Source organism: Mustela nigripes, chromosome 6 (assembly GCF_022355385.1).
Source record: "Mustela nigripes isolate SB6536 chromosome 6, MUSNIG.SB6536, whole genome shotgun sequence".
Classification (NCBI taxonomy): domain Eukaryota; kingdom Metazoa; phylum Chordata; class Mammalia; order Carnivora; family Mustelidae; genus Mustela; species Mustela nigripes.
Genome location: NC_081562.1, coordinates 103,324,926 through 103,345,862, shown reverse-complemented (window position 1 = coordinate 103,345,862; position 20,937 = coordinate 103,324,926). Strand labels below are relative to the sequence as shown.

The following is a 20,937-nucleotide window of genomic DNA, read 5'->3' as shown; positions in this document are numbered from 1 at the left end:
AACAATTTCCTAAATTGGTCTCCCTGGTTCTACCTGTGACTCCTTCAAATCAACATTTCTCAACCTCCACACTAGTGCCACTTTGGGCTAACTAGCTGACACCAGTCTTAATTCCCCATCCAACCACATGACAATTAAAAATCATCTCCAGTCATTGCCAAACATCCCCTGGTGGGGAAAATAACTTCTTATTGAGAACCACAGCTTTAAACCCCTTCTCCACAGTACAGCCTGATATATTTTTTTTCTAAAATGCAAATTAGATTGATCATTCTTTTCCTTCATGTTCTATAATGGATTTCTACTGTCCAGGAAAAAAATCCAAACCCCTCAGTTTGATTTATAAGGCCCTGCACGGTCTGCTCCTGCTAACTCTCTGACCTCAATTCCAGATCAATCCAACTCAAGTAAGGCTACTGAAGAAAATCACAATGGCTCTACTATAAACTCCTGTATGCCCAGCCTCTTGGCTACCTTTCTACCTTCTTCTCTAATCATTCATCTTAATTTTAATTTTTATTTTTTTTAAGATTTTAAAAATTATTTATTTATTTGGCAGAGAGACAGAGCGATCACAAGTAGGCAGGGGAGTGGGGGGGAAGCAGGCTCCCTGCTGAGCAGATAGTCCAATTCGGGGCTCGATCCCAGGACCCGGGGGATCATGACCTGAGCCGAAGGCAGAGGCTTAACCCACTGAGCCACCCAGGCACCCTTAATTTTTATTTTCATTTCATTTCAATTTATTTTCATTTTATTTTCACTGGTATTCAATTTCATTTTCATTTCAATTTATTTCATTTCAATTGCCTGGCTCCTTGTTCAAATTATGGTCCTGTACCCTGTTATGTCCCAAGTGTGCCTAGAATACCATCTGACACAAACTAGGTGCTACAACGTATTTGTTGGAAGAGGGGAGAGAAGTAAAAAAAGGCCTGGACAACATGGAAACAGATGCCTGAGGGACTTACGTGGGCCTCGCCACCTGTATAGTGAGTCAGAGGTTACACGATGATGAGAATGAGTAGGATTTTAGTTCTTCGTGGAGATGTCAAAATAACAGGCTGTTCTTACAATGAGACCCAATATTTTCTACTGTCAGAGCAGGTAACAGGTTCATTTACCATCACAGATTCCTGCAGACCAACTTTACATAAAATCATGAAGGGCATTGATGGAGTGAAACCATTTCCAGTAAAATCCCCAAGTATACAATGTTTAAACAAGGGTATTCACTGGTACCACTAGGATTGAATTGAGACAACTCAAATTATGAGTTCAATTATTATTGAACTCTATTTCAGAGGCCTGATTAAGAACAATGAATTAAGTTTTCATCAGACCATTTTAGAAAAATCTCACTTTATTCAATGAGAGAATAGAATTAAAGGGGGAGAGAAGCCTCCATCTTCCTTGACAAAAGGATCATCCAACAGGAACCCAAGAAAACCTTCTACCCTCAGCTAAACTCATTATTGTCAGAAATGAAAGTTGGCTTGGTTCAAATACTCAAGACTAAAAAGAATACACACTGAAAACTCCTTGTAGTACCATAAACTGTTATGGCAATAAAACTGGAATATACTCAGGCCATATTACTACTTATCAGAAGCATGAAAGAATTCCACGAATTGTTACCAGACAGAAGTCAGGTACGTGGGAATGAAATGAGTTAAGGTCTGCGATTTGCTCTGAAATAGTTTAGCAACAACAATAATAGAAATGAAGAAGAAAGATTATGTGCAGTAAATCCTAACAGATTAAGTCAGGATGATGGATATATTATATTATGTATTACATTCATTATATTAGACTCTTATTATTTGAAATTTTCTTGAGTAAATATTAAAAGTCTGCTCATATTTAGGGGCGCCTGGGTAGCTCAGTCAGCTTAGTGATCTACTTGTGATTTAGGCTCAGGTCATGATCTCATGGGTCCTGAGACAGAGCCCCACGTGTGGCTTTGCGTTCAGCTGGGAGTCTGCTTGAAGATTCTCTCTCTCTTCCCCTCCCCCACAATTGTAGGCATGTGTGGGCACGTGATTTCTGTCTCTAAGATAAATACATTTTTCAAAAAGGTCTGCTATATTTTTAAAAATTAGAAATTATGTATCATAAATCTAATAAAAATATTTTGGGAAGCCATTGTTTTAAATAGTATTTGTTATTAAAAAATATAGCACAGCAGGTTAATTTGGACAACACCTTTAAGTTTTCTCTAATGGGCTTTATTTTTAGGGTAAACGTATACTGAGCAATCCGACACGTGGTTCCAATCTTAATTAAGTAGTCAACTAAGATTTTAAATCTACTGCATATACTGGGTCTAGCAGGATATCTGAAGGTGTATTTTACAATGTCCTCCAAAACAAAGCAAGCAAATGACTACAGTCAAGATGGTGCAATTGCTTTTTCTGAAAATTCAATAATGTTTCCAGAGATTCTAAGTCCACATAAAGGGCTATGCCAACCAAAGCCACACCAACAAGCCTGAACAGTTTACTCAACTCCCTCCCGTTTCTGACTGCAGCCTGACGCAGAGCTCTGCCCCTCAAAAGCCACAGTGCTGCAAGTAAGCCTGGCCTTGACCTCCAGGGTGGCTCTCTGTCACCAGCCTTCACCCTGTCCCCCACGGAGCGTGCTGACGTGGAACACTGAGACACACACACAGTTGGCACAACAACCACCAAAAGACAACGTAGGTGAACACTGGTGCTTCGCCTTCTCTAAAACTCCAGAAGCCTCAGAGGCCAAAGAGAGAGCCGGGGCCAGATGCCACCTCACCTGCAGAAGAACTCCCACAAGTCCAGGTTTTGAATTCTCTGGATTCTTTTAATTCTGCCACGGTCCATTGTTTTCCCAAAGAGACTGGCAACCTCGTTATACTCGTGTGTTTGACTGTGCAAAGGAACCAGCTGAAAAAAAAGTTTGCATAGTTTTACAGGGGTCCCTTCTGTTCCCGCACAGGGCCGCTGGCCAGCCCCACTCTTACCTGATAGGGCACGTCGGTGTTCACATTCTCCCAGTGTGGGGGCATGGGGATGGCCTCATTTTCACAGATGTAACTTTAAATGGCAAAAGACACAACACAGTATTAGACGCTGGTGATAGTGATAGTTGATTCAATTCCACCTTTTCTCCAAAGCTTAATTTTCATGTTTGGGTTATTGTGACAAATGCAATTAACTAAAGCCCTTGGTTCTTTATTTTCAAATATTTACTCAATGTCTCCTGTGTGCTGCATTTTGGGTGCTGAACTGACAACTTTGATGGAAAACAGCCAATCTTGAATAACATCAAAATTTCAAAAATGGTTGTTTAATTGTCATGTTTTTCTAAAATTGCCAGAAGTTCTTTAAAATATAAGGAATATTTTAAATAAAGGCATTTCCAAGAAGAAAACAAAACCTTTGATTAAAAAACCTCCTCTTTAACAGATTGATATTGCCTATCAAATAAAGTCCAAACTCTTCAGCCGTATGTTGACTGTCCTTCAAGCTCTAACTCAAACCTAAACTTTTCTCTGTTGACTGCCCTCTATTCCCCCCACACAGCCTGTGGTAATTCACCTAGTGTGGCCAGTGAAACTTTGAAAACCTGCCCACCACGCTGAAGCCCCCGGATGGGAACACAGAAAAAGATGGTAAGTTGGAGAGCTTCATGGCAAAAGGCTGAAAAGAACATAATGATCTCCTGGGGACTGGAGATTACTAGAAGAAAGTCATAAATTTCAAGTTTTTCTTTAGCTTCCTTTTTAAAGCTGACTGTAATTTTTAAAAGATCCTATAATCATACGTTTTAAAAATGAGTATGTATGAAGAAGCAGACAGTGAACAGTTTCCTCTCTCTCCAATTGTCACCTCTTGCGCCAGCTATAAGTAATCAGGTTTTTTTAGACTTCAGTGTATTATTCTTTCAGACTTCTTTAGGTTATCACGAACCAAATTTTTACACAAATGATAGCAAAAACAGGTTCTTTGTAGCCATTTTTTCCCCACTTATTATGTTCTTAAAGATCCTTCTGTATCAGTAGGTAGAGAGCATCCTCATGCTCCATCCCTACCACAAAACCTGGCCCAGGGTAAACACTCCATACAGGGTGGTTAAATGAATGAGGGCAATTGATTTTGCAGGTGCACAGAATTCTATGGTACAGATGAACCATCATTTCTATAAAAGGTCCCTTGTTGATGGTATTCAGCTTGTCTTTGACTTTTTGCTACTGTTAAGAATGCTGCAAAAAACAAGGTTATCTGTTTGCCATTTTATACACCCACTAATGCATCTGTAGGATAACATCTTTGAAATGGGATTCCTGGGTCAGAGAACATATTTATTTAGGATTCTGACAGATACTGTCCAAATGTCCTCCTTGAACACTGGATTCAGTAATATCACCACCAAAAATGGAGAGAATTCCTATTTCCCAACAACCTCTCCAAAAGGGGTATTATCAAACTTTTGAATTTCTGACAGTTTGATAGTTAAAAAAAAAAAAAAAAAAAAAAGAGTCTGGTATCAGGGCGCCTGGATGGCTCAGTTGGTTAAGCAACTGCCTTTGGCTCAGACCATGATCCTGGAGTCCTGGGATCAGCTCCCACATTGGGCTCCCAGCTCCATGGGGAGTCTGCTTCTCCCTCTGACCTTCTCCCCTCTTGTGTTCTTTCTCGTTCTCTCTCTAATAAAATAAAATCTTTAAAAATAAAATTTTAAAAAATAGTCTGGTATAATTTGTAGTTCTCTTATTATGAGTGAGGTCATAGGTTTCTAATGGGTTATAGGTCTTCTACTCAGAGATTCAGATATTGCAGAGATAAGCCCTTGAAGGTAAGAGCGTCAGTACTTTTCCCAGTGTTTGTATTTTGTTTTTGTTTTGTTCTTCTTGTTGTTTTTCAGGAGTTTTTGTTTTGTTTTGTTTTTTACTTTCCCTGAAATATCTTCTAGCCTTGGAAAAGTTTTTTTTTTTTTGCTAATTTTTATGTACCCCATAGCCTTAATAAATTGTAATTTCCTTGCCAGTAGGAAATGTAAACCACTCCGCTTGCATGTAACACATGCTTGATATATTCTTGCCACAAATGAATATATCTGTATCAATAGCCACTTGCTTTACTCCTTGCTCTCCTGTAGCCTACCTAACTGTTCTCCCTCTATCATTACCTTGCTTATTGTCTTCCATTCTGGTTACTCTCTCCCTCTCTTGGCTTCTATAGTCTGAGACAGAACAAAGTGCTCGACCCCATAGTGTGCTGCTTCTCCCCACCAAAGTACACCAGAAATAATAACGTACAATTTCACTAACATTGTCCATGATTATATCTCATTTTTCGCCCAGATTACATACTCTTGGAAGCTAAGTAATTTCTTTATTATATTCCTCATACTCAAGAATAAAGATATGATGTGGCTGGTAAGAAAATAATATATTCTCCATATTCCATAGAAGTACTAGGGCATTCATTCTATAAGTACCTAAATAACATTTAAATCATGATGCTAAAATATAAGCCAAAGGTCTTAAGAAACAAACGGATAAAAACTTAAAGCATCTCTTTCCTTTCTCTAATGCTTTCAGAATATCTCCCTAGGAAAAGTAAAGGAGTATGTATCCACTCTAATTCACACGCTAGCATTTTTTTTTTTTTTCTGATTGATTCTATATTCTTTCAACAGCAGGGATATCAATATTCGCTTGGGCAGAAAATAGGAGGTATGCTGTAAGATTTTCCCCTTCCCTTTCATTCACATGAGTAACAAACACATATTCTCTTGGGCATCTCTGCCTCTCTTTTCAGGCTGCGTGCAGCCAGTGAGAGCAAAAAGGAAAATGTGCAACCAGCCCCGGGAGCAGAGAGCCGTGCTGTTGGCCTGCTGCTCTGGCCCCTCCTGCAGGTCTCCTTTGGTCAGGACAGATTGGAAATCACTCACAGGAGTCCCCCGGTGGGGATAAGTGGAGGTAGAAACAAAATGGGCAACTGCCTAGGATTTATGGCCCGCATAACTGGATGGTTCTGTCAGAGTATCTGCAAGTTAATTCAAGCCTACTTCAGTAAGCTATTTCAAGGACTTGTAGTGGAGACCATGTGGCATTATGTAACTGTCCTAAAGAAACGAAAACATGTCAAAATATACAGGGAAATGAAGAGGACAACAGGGAAGGAAAAAAGGACAGAAAATAATCATATTGTTAGTTCATCAACCATTGTGAATTTCAGTAACAGAAAGAGCAGTATCAAGATCATGAAATAACCTACCCAGACATTTTCAGACTATTTGTTCCTCTGTCAAATACTAAGAAAGAGGAGAAAAGCCCACTCTTTCTACTCCTATTCTCTTTACAATACCTGAAAGCACTGATAGAAAAGGGGGCTCTTTTTATTAAGCGCTGTTTTCCAGTGATGAGATTCATTTGCTTCATTTCTGTATACAAAGACAAAGATACTAGGTAAGTGGTAGGAACATATTGTGCTGTAAACAGTCACGAAGATGTGTAGCCACACCACCTGGCGATGGGGAACCTTGGGGCTTGGGGAAGAGCTGACAGACACAGTCTATCAAGGATATCTCACCGTATCTATTTACCATGACATAAAAGTGCTATTCAGGAGGAGCCTAGGTGGCTCAGTCAGTTAAGTGTCTGCCTTCAGCTCAGGTCATGGTCCCAGGGTCCTGGGATCGAGCCCCACATCAGGCTCCCTGCTCAATGGGGAGTCTGCTTCTTCCTCTCCCTCTGCCCCTCCCCCTGCCTGTGCTCCCTCTCTCTGTCAGATGAATAAATAAAATCTCTTTAAAAAAAAGTGCTACTCAGGGAGTAGGGCTTCATGGCATGATCTGCGCTCACACACAGGGTGTTGGGCTCCTGCAGCACAGTAGGCAGGGCCCACTCCTTTCTGTATCCCACTGCCCATAAGCAGATGCTACAGTGCCAGAATTCCAAACTTTGGAAAATGAAGAGTCCTCGGAAGAGAATGAAATTATAGAAACAAATCTTTTGGTTGGTTTATTAGGGGAAAGTGTACTTTGATTTCTCCAAAAATTTGGGGACCAGTAAAAAGATACGTTACCACCAGAGAACTTGCGCAATTCACAGAATTCCAAAAACTGGTACATTTCTTGCCTTCTCTCTAAACTGTATACCCAAACCAAAAAAATAGAAAACCCGCTAGATGCAATATATACTTGTTAAAGAGATTCTAGTGATAAAAGTCTAATTAACTAACTGAAGGTATCATTTCCTTCTTTCTTCTGTGCCTTAGCTATGGCACTAGCACCAGGTCCATTTCTTTGTTCCCACAAAGCTAAGAATTGAGGCTTAATGTGAGATGCTAGTCCCTCTGTCTTATCTAACTAGCATTATTTCATTCCAAAATAAAGAGGTTTGCCCATCCAGGCAAAGGCTATAAGGTATAAAGTATGTTCTTCCCTTTCTAGATTCTCTTAGGTTCTGCCTACAATGGCATCACCACTGTGCAGGAAAAAGCAAGATCATCTCAGCACAGGGAGCAAAGCCTGTGGTGTCATCTTAAAGCAGCTCACTCTGAGTTTCTGTTTTACCATTTTTATCTAGAGCCCCTGAGTTGGCCTGTGGCAGAATGGCTGGGGCTAATTTTACAAACAGTACACGTGAAATGCTGACACCTGTAACTTTGATGTAGTATCATTATATGAGGGTTGGTGAAATTGAATGATTATATGTGACTCTTATTCTTTGATAAAGACTTTTTTTTAATAAACAGCATTGTTTGGGAGAAAGCTCTCCCTACAATCTCATTTACTAAAAATTACTCTTTCAGAAAGATGTGGCTTGTTGAATTATCTACCGAATGCTTTGATAAACTTTATCCTAGTCATGCAGCCTGGTGTGTGCATATCATGGTGTCTCCATATTGCTTCCAACAGGCACTTGTACACAGACGTCTAAAAGGTCTAACAGATGCCTTCTGTCTCAACTGAGGCCAAAAGACAATTATCAGGGTCCCTTAAAGGCAATCTATTTGCCTAATGTCATAAAAAAAAGTGATGGCTAGCCAGGAGTAAGAATATATTAAAATATAACTCTTGCTAATCAAACAAGCTTTGGGGGAGACAATAATCATCAGCGATTTGGTTGCATCAACCTCTTACTGGACAAAACCCCTTCACCATTTCTGGGTCTTAGCTCCTCCAAGGTGATTTCTGAAGGCTTCACCACCCTACTGCACCACAACACACTACTAACTGTGTCATAACAATACTGCTCATAGAAGCTGGGATGCAATAGCTAGAGGACTGAGCCATGCAGCAGCCAAAATATGCTTTATTAAGAAAGCCTTCCTGGGGTGCCTGGCTGGTTCAGTCAGTAGAGCATATGACCCCTTGACCTTGGAGTTCGAGCCCAACACTGGGTGTAGAGATTACTTTAAAAATAAAATCTTAAAAAAAAAAAAATCCTCCCCATCCAGGTGTTCTATGTCTCTATGCAACCAACAGCTGAAACTACCAGCTTGAAACTGAAAGAGTTGAATTCTACAGGTTTTTCATGGGATACCTAAAACCATGCCCATATATCATGGATGAAATCCAAAGTGGGGCTGATTTCCAGATTAGCTGGCTATTCTGTGAAAGAGACAATGAAATCAGAAAATGTAGAAGGCAATGTCCATTAAAGAAACAGTTTTCTGTCCTTCAGCTGAACTTTTGTCTTCAAACCATCACCAGCTAGTGTTACTAACCTCTCAGATTGATCCTTAAAATAAAAAGATTCCCAGCTATGTCAAAAGGCTGATGGTGAAAAAAACAGTTAAAAAGTGTTTCGTGTTCCTTAGAAGTGTTACATAAATTCAAAATATACGACAATCTCCACATACATTAGTATCGATAAGCACTCAAATACTCCTTTATAAAAGGTCATGTTGCTCAAGATTTTAAATCTTGAATTTTTATAGAGAGATTTCTGTGTATGACAAAAAGGATTTACTTCACTGCTTACAAATATATCAACTAATTCTCATCTTCAGAACTGTAGATTTTACCGTACCAATATACTAAAAACACACAACTATTAGGGAAAAAAACATACCTGCAAAGTCTATCTTGTAGCTGAATTTGGAAGTAGTAAAAGAAATGGAGCCACAAGGGTTTGTTTTGAAGCTTTTTTCGATATCTTCACTGCTAACTGAACACTGAATGTTGGTATCCGGCTTTAAGACAAACCAGAAAGTTTCATTTACCAGCTGTTCACATGAATGGCTTGGCCACAGAGACGGTTCTGTGGTCACAGAGACAGAGAATGGAGCAACAAGGGGAAGTGACTGGTCACCTGCTCTAGTCCCCACACACAGGGAGAAACACAGCTAAGCCAGCGTGTGCAAAACAGTGTCAGGATTTCCAGCAAAGACACTCTAGCAACTGCTTCGAATTCCTCTTTCCAAGTTGATACAACTTTTGCAAATTATTATAACAATTACAACTTCCTCACTGGCTCAAATGAAATCTTTAAGTAGGCTTGGAAGTAAAACAGGACCATAAGCTTTTGAGTTTGGGTTCAGATTCACTAGCTGCATGTGACTCGGGATGGATTCTGTGACCTTTTCTGAGTTTCAGTCTCTTTGACTGTGAGACAGGGCTTTGGAGCTGCTGGGAGGCTAAAGAAGAAAAGGTACCTGTGGCGTCTAACATAATACCCGGCAGACACAAGGTGCTTAACATGGGCTTGCTCTCTTCCCCTTCTTGCCCACCAAATGGAACTTGGAGTTGCTCGGCTGTAATGACACTACCCAACTCAGTCACACTGGCCCTCTGTACCTGCAGTGATCGCGCACTGCTTCTTCTAAATACGTGACTGACAAAAACCTGGGGAAACGAAAAGGAAAAGGATTTCTCATTTTTCTTTTAGTCAAGCTATCTGATGTCCTTAAGGCTGGATGTCCTTCAGGGTCTGCACTGGCACACTCTGCGGCAGCCAGGTGGCGCTAAGTGGACCGGAAACCCTTCTGGTAGGTTCTAGAAAGGAGGTACCTGAAACATGTGCCACTTCCCACACTCCGCCAGGTAAAACCAGCCCCACTGGGTGTCCGACGTGTCCATCTCATCCATCTCACTATCCGTCCGCTTGGGTAAGAATTCTTCCGCTTTGTGAAACATCTCCTGAAAAGCCAGAAAGAAGCAGAAGAAATACTTTTCTTAATAACCAATGTATTATTTAGACATCATTTTTCTTCCTACAAAGTACTATATTCCAAGTGTCCTTTCCACAGTGACCCTTTGAAAATACCATTCTCTCTGGCAGATTGACTCTGAAGATAAACATTTATGAAGGCTGAATATAATATCACTGCTTAACAAATAAGACAAATAATAATACTCTCAGGTAAGATATATTGATGCCCATTCAACCATTTAAATAAGCTGTGTCAGTATCTATAAGCACTCCAGATTTTCAATATAGTGCCAAGAAATTTCTGTCTTATCATATGTCCACATATTTGATCAAAAGAATCCATGCTATCACAGCTCGTTAAGACCAAATTCATCTTAGATTTGTTTTAAACTTTCATTATTCTATGGCATGGAAAGATGTTTATAATCTATAGTGTTGAATACAAAAAAAGGTTACAATAAATAGAAATGGTATAATCCAATTCTCATAAAAAATTCCCGCATACATGAATGCATGTGTATGTACATGTCTATATGTGTATATGTACACACATACAGATAGTCTGGATGGATATACAACAATTTATGATAGCTTTTTCTGAGTGTCAGGATAACAATAATGATTGTAGGAACACGTACCTGCCTCTTACAATGTGCCAGGGACTAAGTGCTGTACAGATAGTAACTCATTTAGGACTCAAGACAACCCAGTTAGATAGGTATTATTATCCCAAATTTATAAATGAGGAAACTGGAGCACAGAGAGATCATACAATACGGAAGCCAGGACCCAAACACAGGCAGTCTGGATTGAGTCTGTGCATGTACTGCCACAGTATACTGTCTTATGCTTCATTATCAACAATCCTACAATCTTCCCTATATCACGTAACTCATGTCCACACTATCTTTGAAAATAAACATTCTTGAGTAGAGATTGTGATGAAGAGAGGGTCACCAGAAAAGGAGTGATGAGGTTAGTCAAAGATGATTAACTTTATCTGGAATGTGTCCTCCTTATTCCTTCAGGGCTTTTAAATAAATTAAATTTGCATAAAACTGATACATGAAAACAGTCCCTGTGCAAAAAGGTCAAAACATTCTAGATAAATGTAACCACGTTTTTGACCATCCCTTCCTTTCTAGTATCTTCTCACTTTCCTTCTCCAGGGTTAACCAACACTATCACTTATTCTTTATCTACACACACACACACACACACACACACACACAGAGTTACTGGTGATTTTTAAAAAACTTTATTTCTTACATCTTCTTTCCTTTTACAAAGAATGTACACTATTTCGGTGATTTAGAAAATAATTGCTTTAAATTTCATTACTTAAAATGGTCCATCCTCCAGAAGGTCCATCCTTCTTCCACATCCAGAAGCTGCGTAACCTAGCACAAGTTCCTAATTACCATATCTAGGACACAGTTTCCTCTTCACAAAATAGAGATTAAAGACTCCTTCCTCACTGGGCCATTGTTAGAAATGAGTGAGATAATGCAGTAAAGTGCTAAGTACAGTACCTGAGCTCAATGAAGGGGGCTTGTTATATTTTATTCATGTTTGGAAACTTCTCCAAGGAATGCTTTATGATTATTTTCTGGATTTTTCCTTCATGTTTTAAAGTTGATTGGCGGCTAAGAAATGAAAAATAGAACACTCTAGGATGAAGAGCTTCAGGTATAGGACCCACTATTTGCCTTATACTTTTTAATCAGAAAATAAAGGCAGTAATTTGAAATTTAAGATCAGTTGTCCAGGTTAACTGTTCACAACTCCAGCTCTTCCTTCTATTATTGTTCATATTGTTCACACTGTTGGGCCATTTTACTGTGAGAAAGAAAGAAAGCAAGAAAAACCTTAGTTTATTTATTCTTCTGAAAATAACTCCCCAAATGTGGAAGGTTGAGTTTAAAGGTAATAGTTAAGATAAACATTTGGCTTATAAGTTCTATCTTTTCTCTACCAGAAAAGGGAAATGAAAACAAGAAATAGGAAACAGAAAATACCCTTTATACAGTATGCACATATCATGTGTGCTTTGCTATGTCACACTGTCCCTCAGATCACAATTTAAGCCAGGTTACAAGTATAAGTATTTTACCAAAGTCCTTCCAGAACTTCCTGTCATAAATAGCTTTGGGTTGGACCTAGGACAGACTCATATTTATCACTATTTTGGAGAAGGCAGTACTATAGAAAAGTGCCCCATATAGAACATTTCTGAAACATTTCAAATTCTATAAAACTTTTTGTCTTCCATAGCCCAATGTGCAGGAGAAGTCACTATCCTCCAATTAAAGTTAGGGGGAAAACGAAGCAGAAAAAATGCAATAATTTCATCTACAATCATAGAGTCAGCCAGTGAGTTAAAATGGCAGAGTAGTAAAAGGACCCCAGGTTGATCTCCTCCCTTGAACACATCTTGATAAATATCAAATCATTCTGAACACCGAAGAAATCAGTCTGAGAACTGACAGAACAAACCGCATACTACAGGGAGAGAAGAGGACACACTATGGGGGCACCTGGGTGGCTCAGTGGGTTAAGCCTCTGCCTTCGGCTCAGGTCATGATCTCAGGGTCCTGGGATCAAGCCCCGCATCGGGCTCTCTGCTCAGAAGTGAGCCTGCTGCCCCCTTTCTCTGCCTGCCTCTCTGCCTACTTGTGATCTCTCTCTCTGTCAAATGAATGAATAAAATCTTAAAAAAATTTAAAAAAAGAGGACACACTGTGGAGGGTAAGAAGTGTGGAGACATAATCTGGGGGAGAAACAGATCATGGGTGCTGCAGTGGGGAGAGAGCCCTAGTCACAGAGAGAGGTGAGAAAGAGAGCACACAGGGAACTGCACAAGGAAAACACTTCCCCAAAACCACCGACTGGGAAAATGAGAAAGCTGATTATTTTGAGTTTTTATAACTAGCAGGGCCCAAAGACTGGAGGTTTAGAAGTCCTCACCATGGACAGCATGGAACCCAGCAGGTACTGTGGTACTCCTGTGGAGGAGGGTAGAGGCCTGAGAGCAAACATGATCTGAGGATCCCCTACGATGCACTGGAAGAGATGGTTCCCCCTTCTTGGAGTGAATCTGGGAGAGGTGACATTGCCCTGCGGGGGACAAAAGAGCTGGCAGGCACCGTTACACTGTCCTGTTCATTAGCATAGGGGCACAGACACCTGCTGAGGGCAGCTAATCTGGACCCTGGCTTTTTGCTGCACTTTACTCTAAACTCCAAGCTCCTGAGCATTCATGCAACTGCCCTTCTGGGACAAGCCAGCACCAGTGACAGTGTGGCAAGACCCTCCCCCAGAGGACCAACATAGGTCTGTGTCACACCGGATCCCTAAAGTTTGGAGTTTTAAAAATCAGTTGGCATCCCTAAGATACAGACAGGTGCACTGTGCAGCCACGTGGGCAGATGGACCAGACACAACAGGGTGAAGGCGGGTATGTGAGGGACACCTGGGACACAGGAGGAGAGACTGTAGGCTCTTCTGGGAGGGCTTTCCAGACAGCTGTAGATACAAATTCCCCTCTCCCAGAGCAAGGAAGAGGACTGGCACAATTTCCCTTTCCCACCCCTACTCATAAACTAACCTTGGTAAGCAGCACAGCACCAACAGTGACAGCCTAAACTGCCTACACCAAGCCCTGTTCCCCTGCACTCTGCAGGTACTTCTTTACTAGGGCAAGTGTGCTTGCGAGCCAGAGCAGTGGGCTAGTCCCCAGGAAGACTAGGAGAAATTCCCACAGCCATCAAGTCTCCTGACCATTGAGCACTGCAAAGTTCCAGCTCTGGAAGGAATAGGATCTGGCTTCTTTTAACAAGCAGACCAGAGCATGCCTAGTTAAAACTTGCCACACTCTGACAAGGTCCAAACACTGTCCACTGCAGGCAAGGAGAGCCTCTGCAGACAACTGGCCTGAAGGATAGAACAGCCAAAATACAGCAGCAGACTGAATGCAGCACACACCAGACACTCCCTGAAGCACCAGGCCCTGGACACTATGCAATTTCTTCTCCATAAAGCTATTACTCTCAGGAACAGGAAACATAACAGGCTTTCCGGACACACAGAAGAAGACAGAGACCTAGACAAAATGCCAAGATGGAGGAATTCATCTCAAAAGAAAGAACATGGCCAGTCATGGTCAGTGATCTAATTAAAACAGACATAAGTAATATGCCTGATCCAGAATTTAAAACAATAATCATAAGGATACTAGCTGGCCTTGAGAAAGGCACAGAAGACACCAGGGAGTCCCTTACTGCAGAGATAAAAGACCTAAAAACTAGTTAGGCCAAAATTAAAAAAATAAATAAATAAAAATGCTACAACTGAGATGAGAAACTGACTCGATGTAATGACCCCAAGGATGGAAGAAGCAGAGGAATGAAAAAGTGATATAGAAGATAAAATTATGGAAAATAATGAAGCTGAAAAGAAGAGGGAAAGATAAATATTGGATCATAAATGTAGACTTAGGGAACTCAATAATTCTATAGAGCATAGTAACATTTGTATCACAGGACTCATAGAAGAAGAGAGAGAAAAGGGGGCAGAAGTTTTATTTGAGCAAATTATAGCCAAAAACTTCCCTAATCTGGGGAAGAAAATGGACTTACAAATCCAGGAGGCACAGAGAATTCCCATCAAAATCAACAAAAACAGGCCAACACCAAGGCATACCGTAAAACTTGCAAAATATAGAAATAAGGAAAAAAATCCTAAAACCATCAAGAGAAAAGAAATCTCTAACTTACAAAGGTAAACAAATGAAGTTAGCTACAGACCTCTCTATACTTGGCAGGGCATAAAAGAGTGGCATGAAAAAAAAAAAAAAAAAAAAGAGTGGCATGACATATTCAACGTTCTCAGTGGGAAAAATATGCAGCTAAGAATACTCTATCCAGCAAGGCTGTCATTCAGAAAAGGAGAGATAAAATTTCTCAGACAAACAAAAATTAAAGGAATCTGTGACCACTAAAGCAGCCCTGCAAGAAATATTAAAGGGCACTCTTTGAGGTAGTGGGGAGGGTGGGGACCAAAAGCAACAGACTAGAAAGAAACAGAGAACATCACCAGAAACAACAACTTTACAGGTAACACAATACTAAATTCCTAACTTTAAATAATCACTCTGAAAGTAAAGGGACTGCTCCAAAAAAAAGGCATAGGGTGGGGACGCCTGGGTGGCTCAGTGGGTTAAGCCTCTGCCTTCAGCTCAGGTCATGATCTCGGGGTCCTGGGATCCAGCCCGGCATCGGGCTCTCTGCTCAGCAGGGAGGCTGCTCCCCCCCCCCCCCCCCCGCCTGCTTCTCTGATTTCTTTCTGTCAAATAAATAAATAAAATCTTAAAAAAAAAAAAAAGACATAGGGTGGGGCACCTGGGTAGCTCCGTCGTTAAGTATCTGCCTTCGGTTCTGGGATTGAGCCCCACATGGGGCTCCCAGCTCAGCAGGAGGCCTGTTTCTCCCTCTCCCTCTCCCTCTGCTTGTGCTCCCTCTCTCACCATCTCTCTCTCTGTGTCAAATAAATTTAAAAAAATTTTTTTTAATATTATTTATTTATTTATTTGACAGATAGAGGTTACAAGTAGGCAAAGAGGCAGACAGAGAGAGACGGGGGATGCAGGCTCCCTGCTAAGCAGAGAGGGGCTTGATCCCAGGACCCTGGGATCATGACCTGAGCTAAAGGCAGAGACTTTAGCCCCAATATAATCTTAAAATAATCTTAAAATCTTAAAAAGATATAAAAAATTTTAAAATCTTAAAAAAAAAGACACAGGGTTTGGAGTGGATAAAAAAACAAGACCAATCTATATGCTGCCTACAAGAGACTCTTTTTAGACCTAAAGACACCTGTAGATTGAAAGTGAGGGGATGGAGAACCATTTATCATGCTAATGCACATCAAAAGAAAGCCATAGTAGCCATTCTTATATAAGAAAAACTAGAATTTAAAGCAAAGACTGTAACAAGAGATGAAGAAGGGTACTATATCATAACAAAGGGGTTCAACCAACAAGAAAATCTAACAATTATAAACATTTATGTCCCCAACTTGGGAACGTCCCCAATACATAAAACAATAACAAACATAAAGGAACTCATTAGTAATAATACAATAAAAACAGGGGACTTTAACATCCCACTTACAGCAGTGGACAGATCATCTAAGCAGAAAATCAATAATGAAACAATGGCTTTGAATGTCACACTGCACCCGATGGACTTCATTCCATCCTAAAGCAGCAGCATATACATTCTTTTCAAGTGCACATGGGATATTCTCCAGAACAGATCACATACAGGTCACAAATCAGGCCTTAACAAGTACAAAAAGATTGATATCAGAGGCACCTGGGTGGCTCAGTGGGTTAAGCCTCTGCCTTCAGCTCAGGTCATGATCTCAGGGTCCTGGGATTGAGCCCCGCATCGGGATTTCTGCTCAGCAGGGAGCCTGCTTTCTCCCCCCTCTCTCTGCCTGCCTCTCTGCCTACTTGTGATCTCTCTCTCTCTGTCAAATAAATACAAACTCCCCCCACCCACAAAAAAAGATTGATATCATACCATGTTTATTTTCTGACCACAATGCTATAAAACTTGAAGTCAACTGCAAGAAAAAATTTGGAAAGACCAAAAATACACGGAAATACATGCTACATGGAACAACATGCTACTAAAAAATGAGTGGGTCAACCAGGTAATTAAAGAAGTAATTTAAAAATACCTGGAAACAATTGAAAATGAGAACGCAACAGTCCAAAACCTTTGGGATATGGCAAAAGTGGTCATAAGGGTAAAGTACATAGAAATACAGGCCTTTCTCAAGAAGCAGGAAAAGTCTCAAATACACAACATAACCTTATATTCAAAGGAGCTAGAAAAGGAACAGCATATAAAGCTTAAAGCCAGAAGAAGGGAAATAATAAAGATTAGAGCAGAAATAAACAATATAGAAACAAACAAAAAAAACAGCTGTATAGATCAATGAGACGAGGGGCTTGTTCTTTGAAAGAATCAATGAAATTGATATACTCCTAGCCAGACTTATCAAAAGGAAAAGAGAAAGGACCCAAATAAATAAAATCATGAATGAGAAGAGAGATCACAACCAATACCACAGAAATGTAAATGATAATAAGAGAATATTATGAAAAAAACACACTTGGTAATCTGGAAAAAATGGATAAATTCCTAGAAACTTACTAACTACCAAAACTGAAACAGAAAGAAATAGAAAATTTGAACAGACCACTAACTAGCAAAGATATTGAATCATTAATCAAAAAGTTCCCAAGAAAGAAAAGTCTAGGGCCAGATGGCTCTCCGGGGAATTCTACCAAACACTTGAGTTAATACCTATTCTTCTCAAACTGTTCCAAAAAACAGAAATGGAAGGGAAACTTCCGAACTCAGTCTATGAGGCCAGCATTACCTTGATTCCAAAACCAGATGAAGACATAGGGTTTTGGAATGGAACTAAAAAAAGAGAATTACCAGCCAATGTCCTTGATGACCATGGATATAAATTTCTCAAGGGTTAACCAACACTAGCAAATCAAATCCAACAGAATATTAAAAGAATTATTCACCATAATCAAGTAGGATTTATTCCTGGGCCGCAAGTATGGTTCAATATCCACAAATCAGTCAATGTGATACACCACATTAATAAAATAAATGTTAGGAACATTATGATCCTTTCAATAGATGCAGATAAAGCATCTGACAAAGTACAGCATCTGTTCTCAATAAAAACCCTCAACAAAGCAAGGATAGAGGGAACATACTTTGATACCATAAAGGCCATACGTGAAGGACCCACAGCTAATATCATCAATGGGGAAAAACTGAGAACTTTTTCTCTATGGTCAGAAATAAGACAGGGATGTTCACTCTCAACACTGTTAGCTTAACATGGTACTAGAAGTCCTAGGCTCAGCAATCAGACATCAAAAAGAAATAAAAGGCATCCAAATCAGCAAGGAAGAAGTCAAATTTTCACTATTCACAGATGACATAATACTCTATGTAGAAAACCCAAAAGACCCCAACAAAAAGTTGCTAGAACTAATACATGAATTCGGTAAAGTTTCAGGACACAAAATCAATGTATAAAAATCTGTTATATTTTTATACATCAATAATGAAGCAGCAGAAGAAGGAATCAAGGAATTAATCCCATTTACTGAACCAAATACCATAAGATACCTAGGAATAAATCAAACCAAAGGGGTGAAAGATCTGTACTGTGAAAACTATAGAATGCTTATTAAAAGGCATTGAAGATAACACAAAGAAATGGAAGAACATTCCATGCTCATGGGCGGGAAGAACAAATACACTGCTAAAATATTTATACTCCTCAAAGCAATCTACACATTTAATGCAATCCCTATCAAAATACCACCAGTAGTTTTCATAGAGCCAGAACAAACAACTTGCATGGAACCACAAAGACTCTGAACAGCCATAGCTATCTTGAGAAAGAAAAAGCAAAGCTAGAGGCATTACAATTCTGGACTTCAAGTTATATTACAAAACTGTAGTCATCAAAGATAGTATGGCACTGGCACAAAAACATAGATCAATGGAACAGAATAGAAAACCCAGAAACAGACCTTCAACTCTATGGTCAACTAATCTTTGACAAAGCAAGAAAGAATATCTAATGGAAAAAAATACAAAGTCTCTTCAACAAATGATTTTGGAAAACTTGACAGCCACATGCAGAAGAATGAAAATGGACCACTTTCTTACACCATATACACAAATAAATTCAACTACACATATTCTTAGAGGCAAGGGAAACAAAAGAAAAAATGAACCATTGGGACTTCATCAAGGTAAACATCTTCTGCACAGCAAAAGAAACAATCAACAAAACTAAAAGGCAACCTATGGAATGGGAAAAGATAATACCTGATAAAGGGTTAGTATCCAAAATCTATAAAGAAGTTATCAAACTCAACACCCCCAAAAAACAAATAATTGAGTTAAGAAATGGCAGAAGACAGGAATAGACATTTTTCCAAAGACATTCACATGGCTAATAGATACATGAAAAGATGCTCAACATCACTCATCATCAGGGAAATACAAATCAAAACCATGAATGTCAGAATGGCTAAAATTAACAACACAGGAAACACAGACATTGATGAGGATATGAAGAAAGGGGAAAACTCTCACACTGTTGAATGCAAACAGGTACAGCCACTCTGAAGAACAGTATGGAGGTTCCTTAAAAAGTTAAAAATAATACACACACACATATATATGATATGCACAATGGAGTATTATTCAGCCATAAAAAGAATGAAATCTTGTCATCTGCAATGATGAGGATGGAGGTAGAGTCAACTATGCTAAGCAAAATATTTCAGTCAGAGAAAGACAAATACCATGTAATTTCACTCAGATGTGGAATTTAAGAAACAAAACAGATCAACATAGGCGCAAAAAGAGAGAGAGAGGCAAATCATAGAACAGACTCTTAACTATAGAGAACAAACTGAGGGTTGCTAGAGGGGAGGTGGGTAGGGAGATGGACTAAATGGATGATGAGTATTAAGGAGGGCACTTGTTGCGATGAGCACTGGGTATTACATGTAAATGATCAATCACTAAATTTTACTCCTGAAATTAATATTACACTAGATGTTAACTAACTATAATTCAATTAAAAACTTGAAATAAAACAAAACAAAAAACATAATCATAGAGTTAGCAGTACAAAGAAGATTAAAGAAACACCCAAGGATTCTTGAGTGTCACTTCTTCATTAAGCTGCCAACCCCCATGGCCTCATTTTCATATAAAGACAGTTGCACCTTCTCTCCTGTTGCCAAAGCTTACTTTGGTTGTTTTGCTTCATATATACTGTGGCTCTTTCCAAAGACTTAGTTCGTAAGACTAAGTCTTATGGTTTTCTATACTAAGCTTCCCCTCCAAAGGAAGGGTAATTCTGTATAATAAGGCTCAAAGAGTAAACCAAGTTTAAATTAGTAACTTTAAAATGCAATGGATCTAGATTAGAACACATTCATAGGCAATAAAAGGAATGTGTGTAAGTTGTCTATCATAGAATAGATAATTAATACATGCTAGCTGAATTAGTGTAGCCACCATGCCAATTTTCAGTTTTTAATTGACAGAACTGATACTTCCTGCATACCAGGTTATGAAGAAAAAAGGTAGTATAAAGTGAAAAAGCATTTTGTAAATTTTCAAGTGCAGTGGGTATGCTGGTGGAATCCATCTATAATGCTGCCTATTCCAAAGACAGTATTTTTGGGGCCTGGGAACAGTCAACCTGGATCATCAAATAGAAAGCCTATGTGGAAAATGAGTTTAAAGTCAAAATCCCAGTGTATACAAGAAAAATAATGTCATCTTCCAGACTGGTTAAAAGCTTTCTCATAAGTTTATTATAGTTAACAAAATACGTTAGCATAAACTAATATCTTGAGAAAAATCACATTTGGTAATGAAAACTTCCTTTTCTCTATAGAAAGAAAATCTAAAGCCTGCTATTAAAATATTAAAAATAGGGAGGAACTTTTGGAATGACAGAGTAAGGAGCTCAGTGGACCTTCTCCCCACCAAACCACATTCTAATTGGTGAACATTATTTTAAAAAACATTATCAAAATTATCATCAATCATCATTAAATATATATGTGTATATATATTATATAGTCTCTAGAAATTGTCCTAAGGGCATCAGCAAATGGACAAACATTTAATCAAGAAAATCTACTAAATCTCAGAACAGGCAAGAGT

General features: G+C 39.3%; 1 protein-coding gene across 4 annotated transcripts in view; it reads right to left on the bottom strand.

Annotated features, from left to right (window-relative positions):
* PARP11 (poly(ADP-ribose) polymerase family member 11) overlaps positions 1-20,937 on the bottom strand; it is a 44,404-nt gene that overhangs the window by 8,628 nt on the left and 14,839 nt on the right. For 2 of the 4 annotated variants that reach the window (XM_059403783.1, XM_059403785.1), the window contains exons 2-7: positions 11,668-11,781; positions 9,994-10,122; positions 9,056-9,176; positions 6,342-6,417; positions 2,990-3,062; positions 2,782-2,912 (exon numbers count right to left, since the gene is read on the bottom strand). In XM_059403783.1, coding sequence (XP_059259766.1) covers positions 2,782-2,912; positions 2,990-3,062; positions 6,342-6,417; positions 9,056-9,176; positions 9,994-10,119 — 527 coding nt within the window. In that variant the 5' untranslated portion in view covers positions 10,120-10,122; positions 11,668-11,781. The remainder of the gene's footprint in view (positions 1-2,781; positions 2,913-2,989; positions 3,063-6,341; positions 6,418-9,055; positions 9,177-9,993; positions 10,123-11,667; positions 11,782-20,937) is intronic. The other 2 variants (XM_059403782.1, XM_059403781.1) reach the window with 1 other exon arrangement.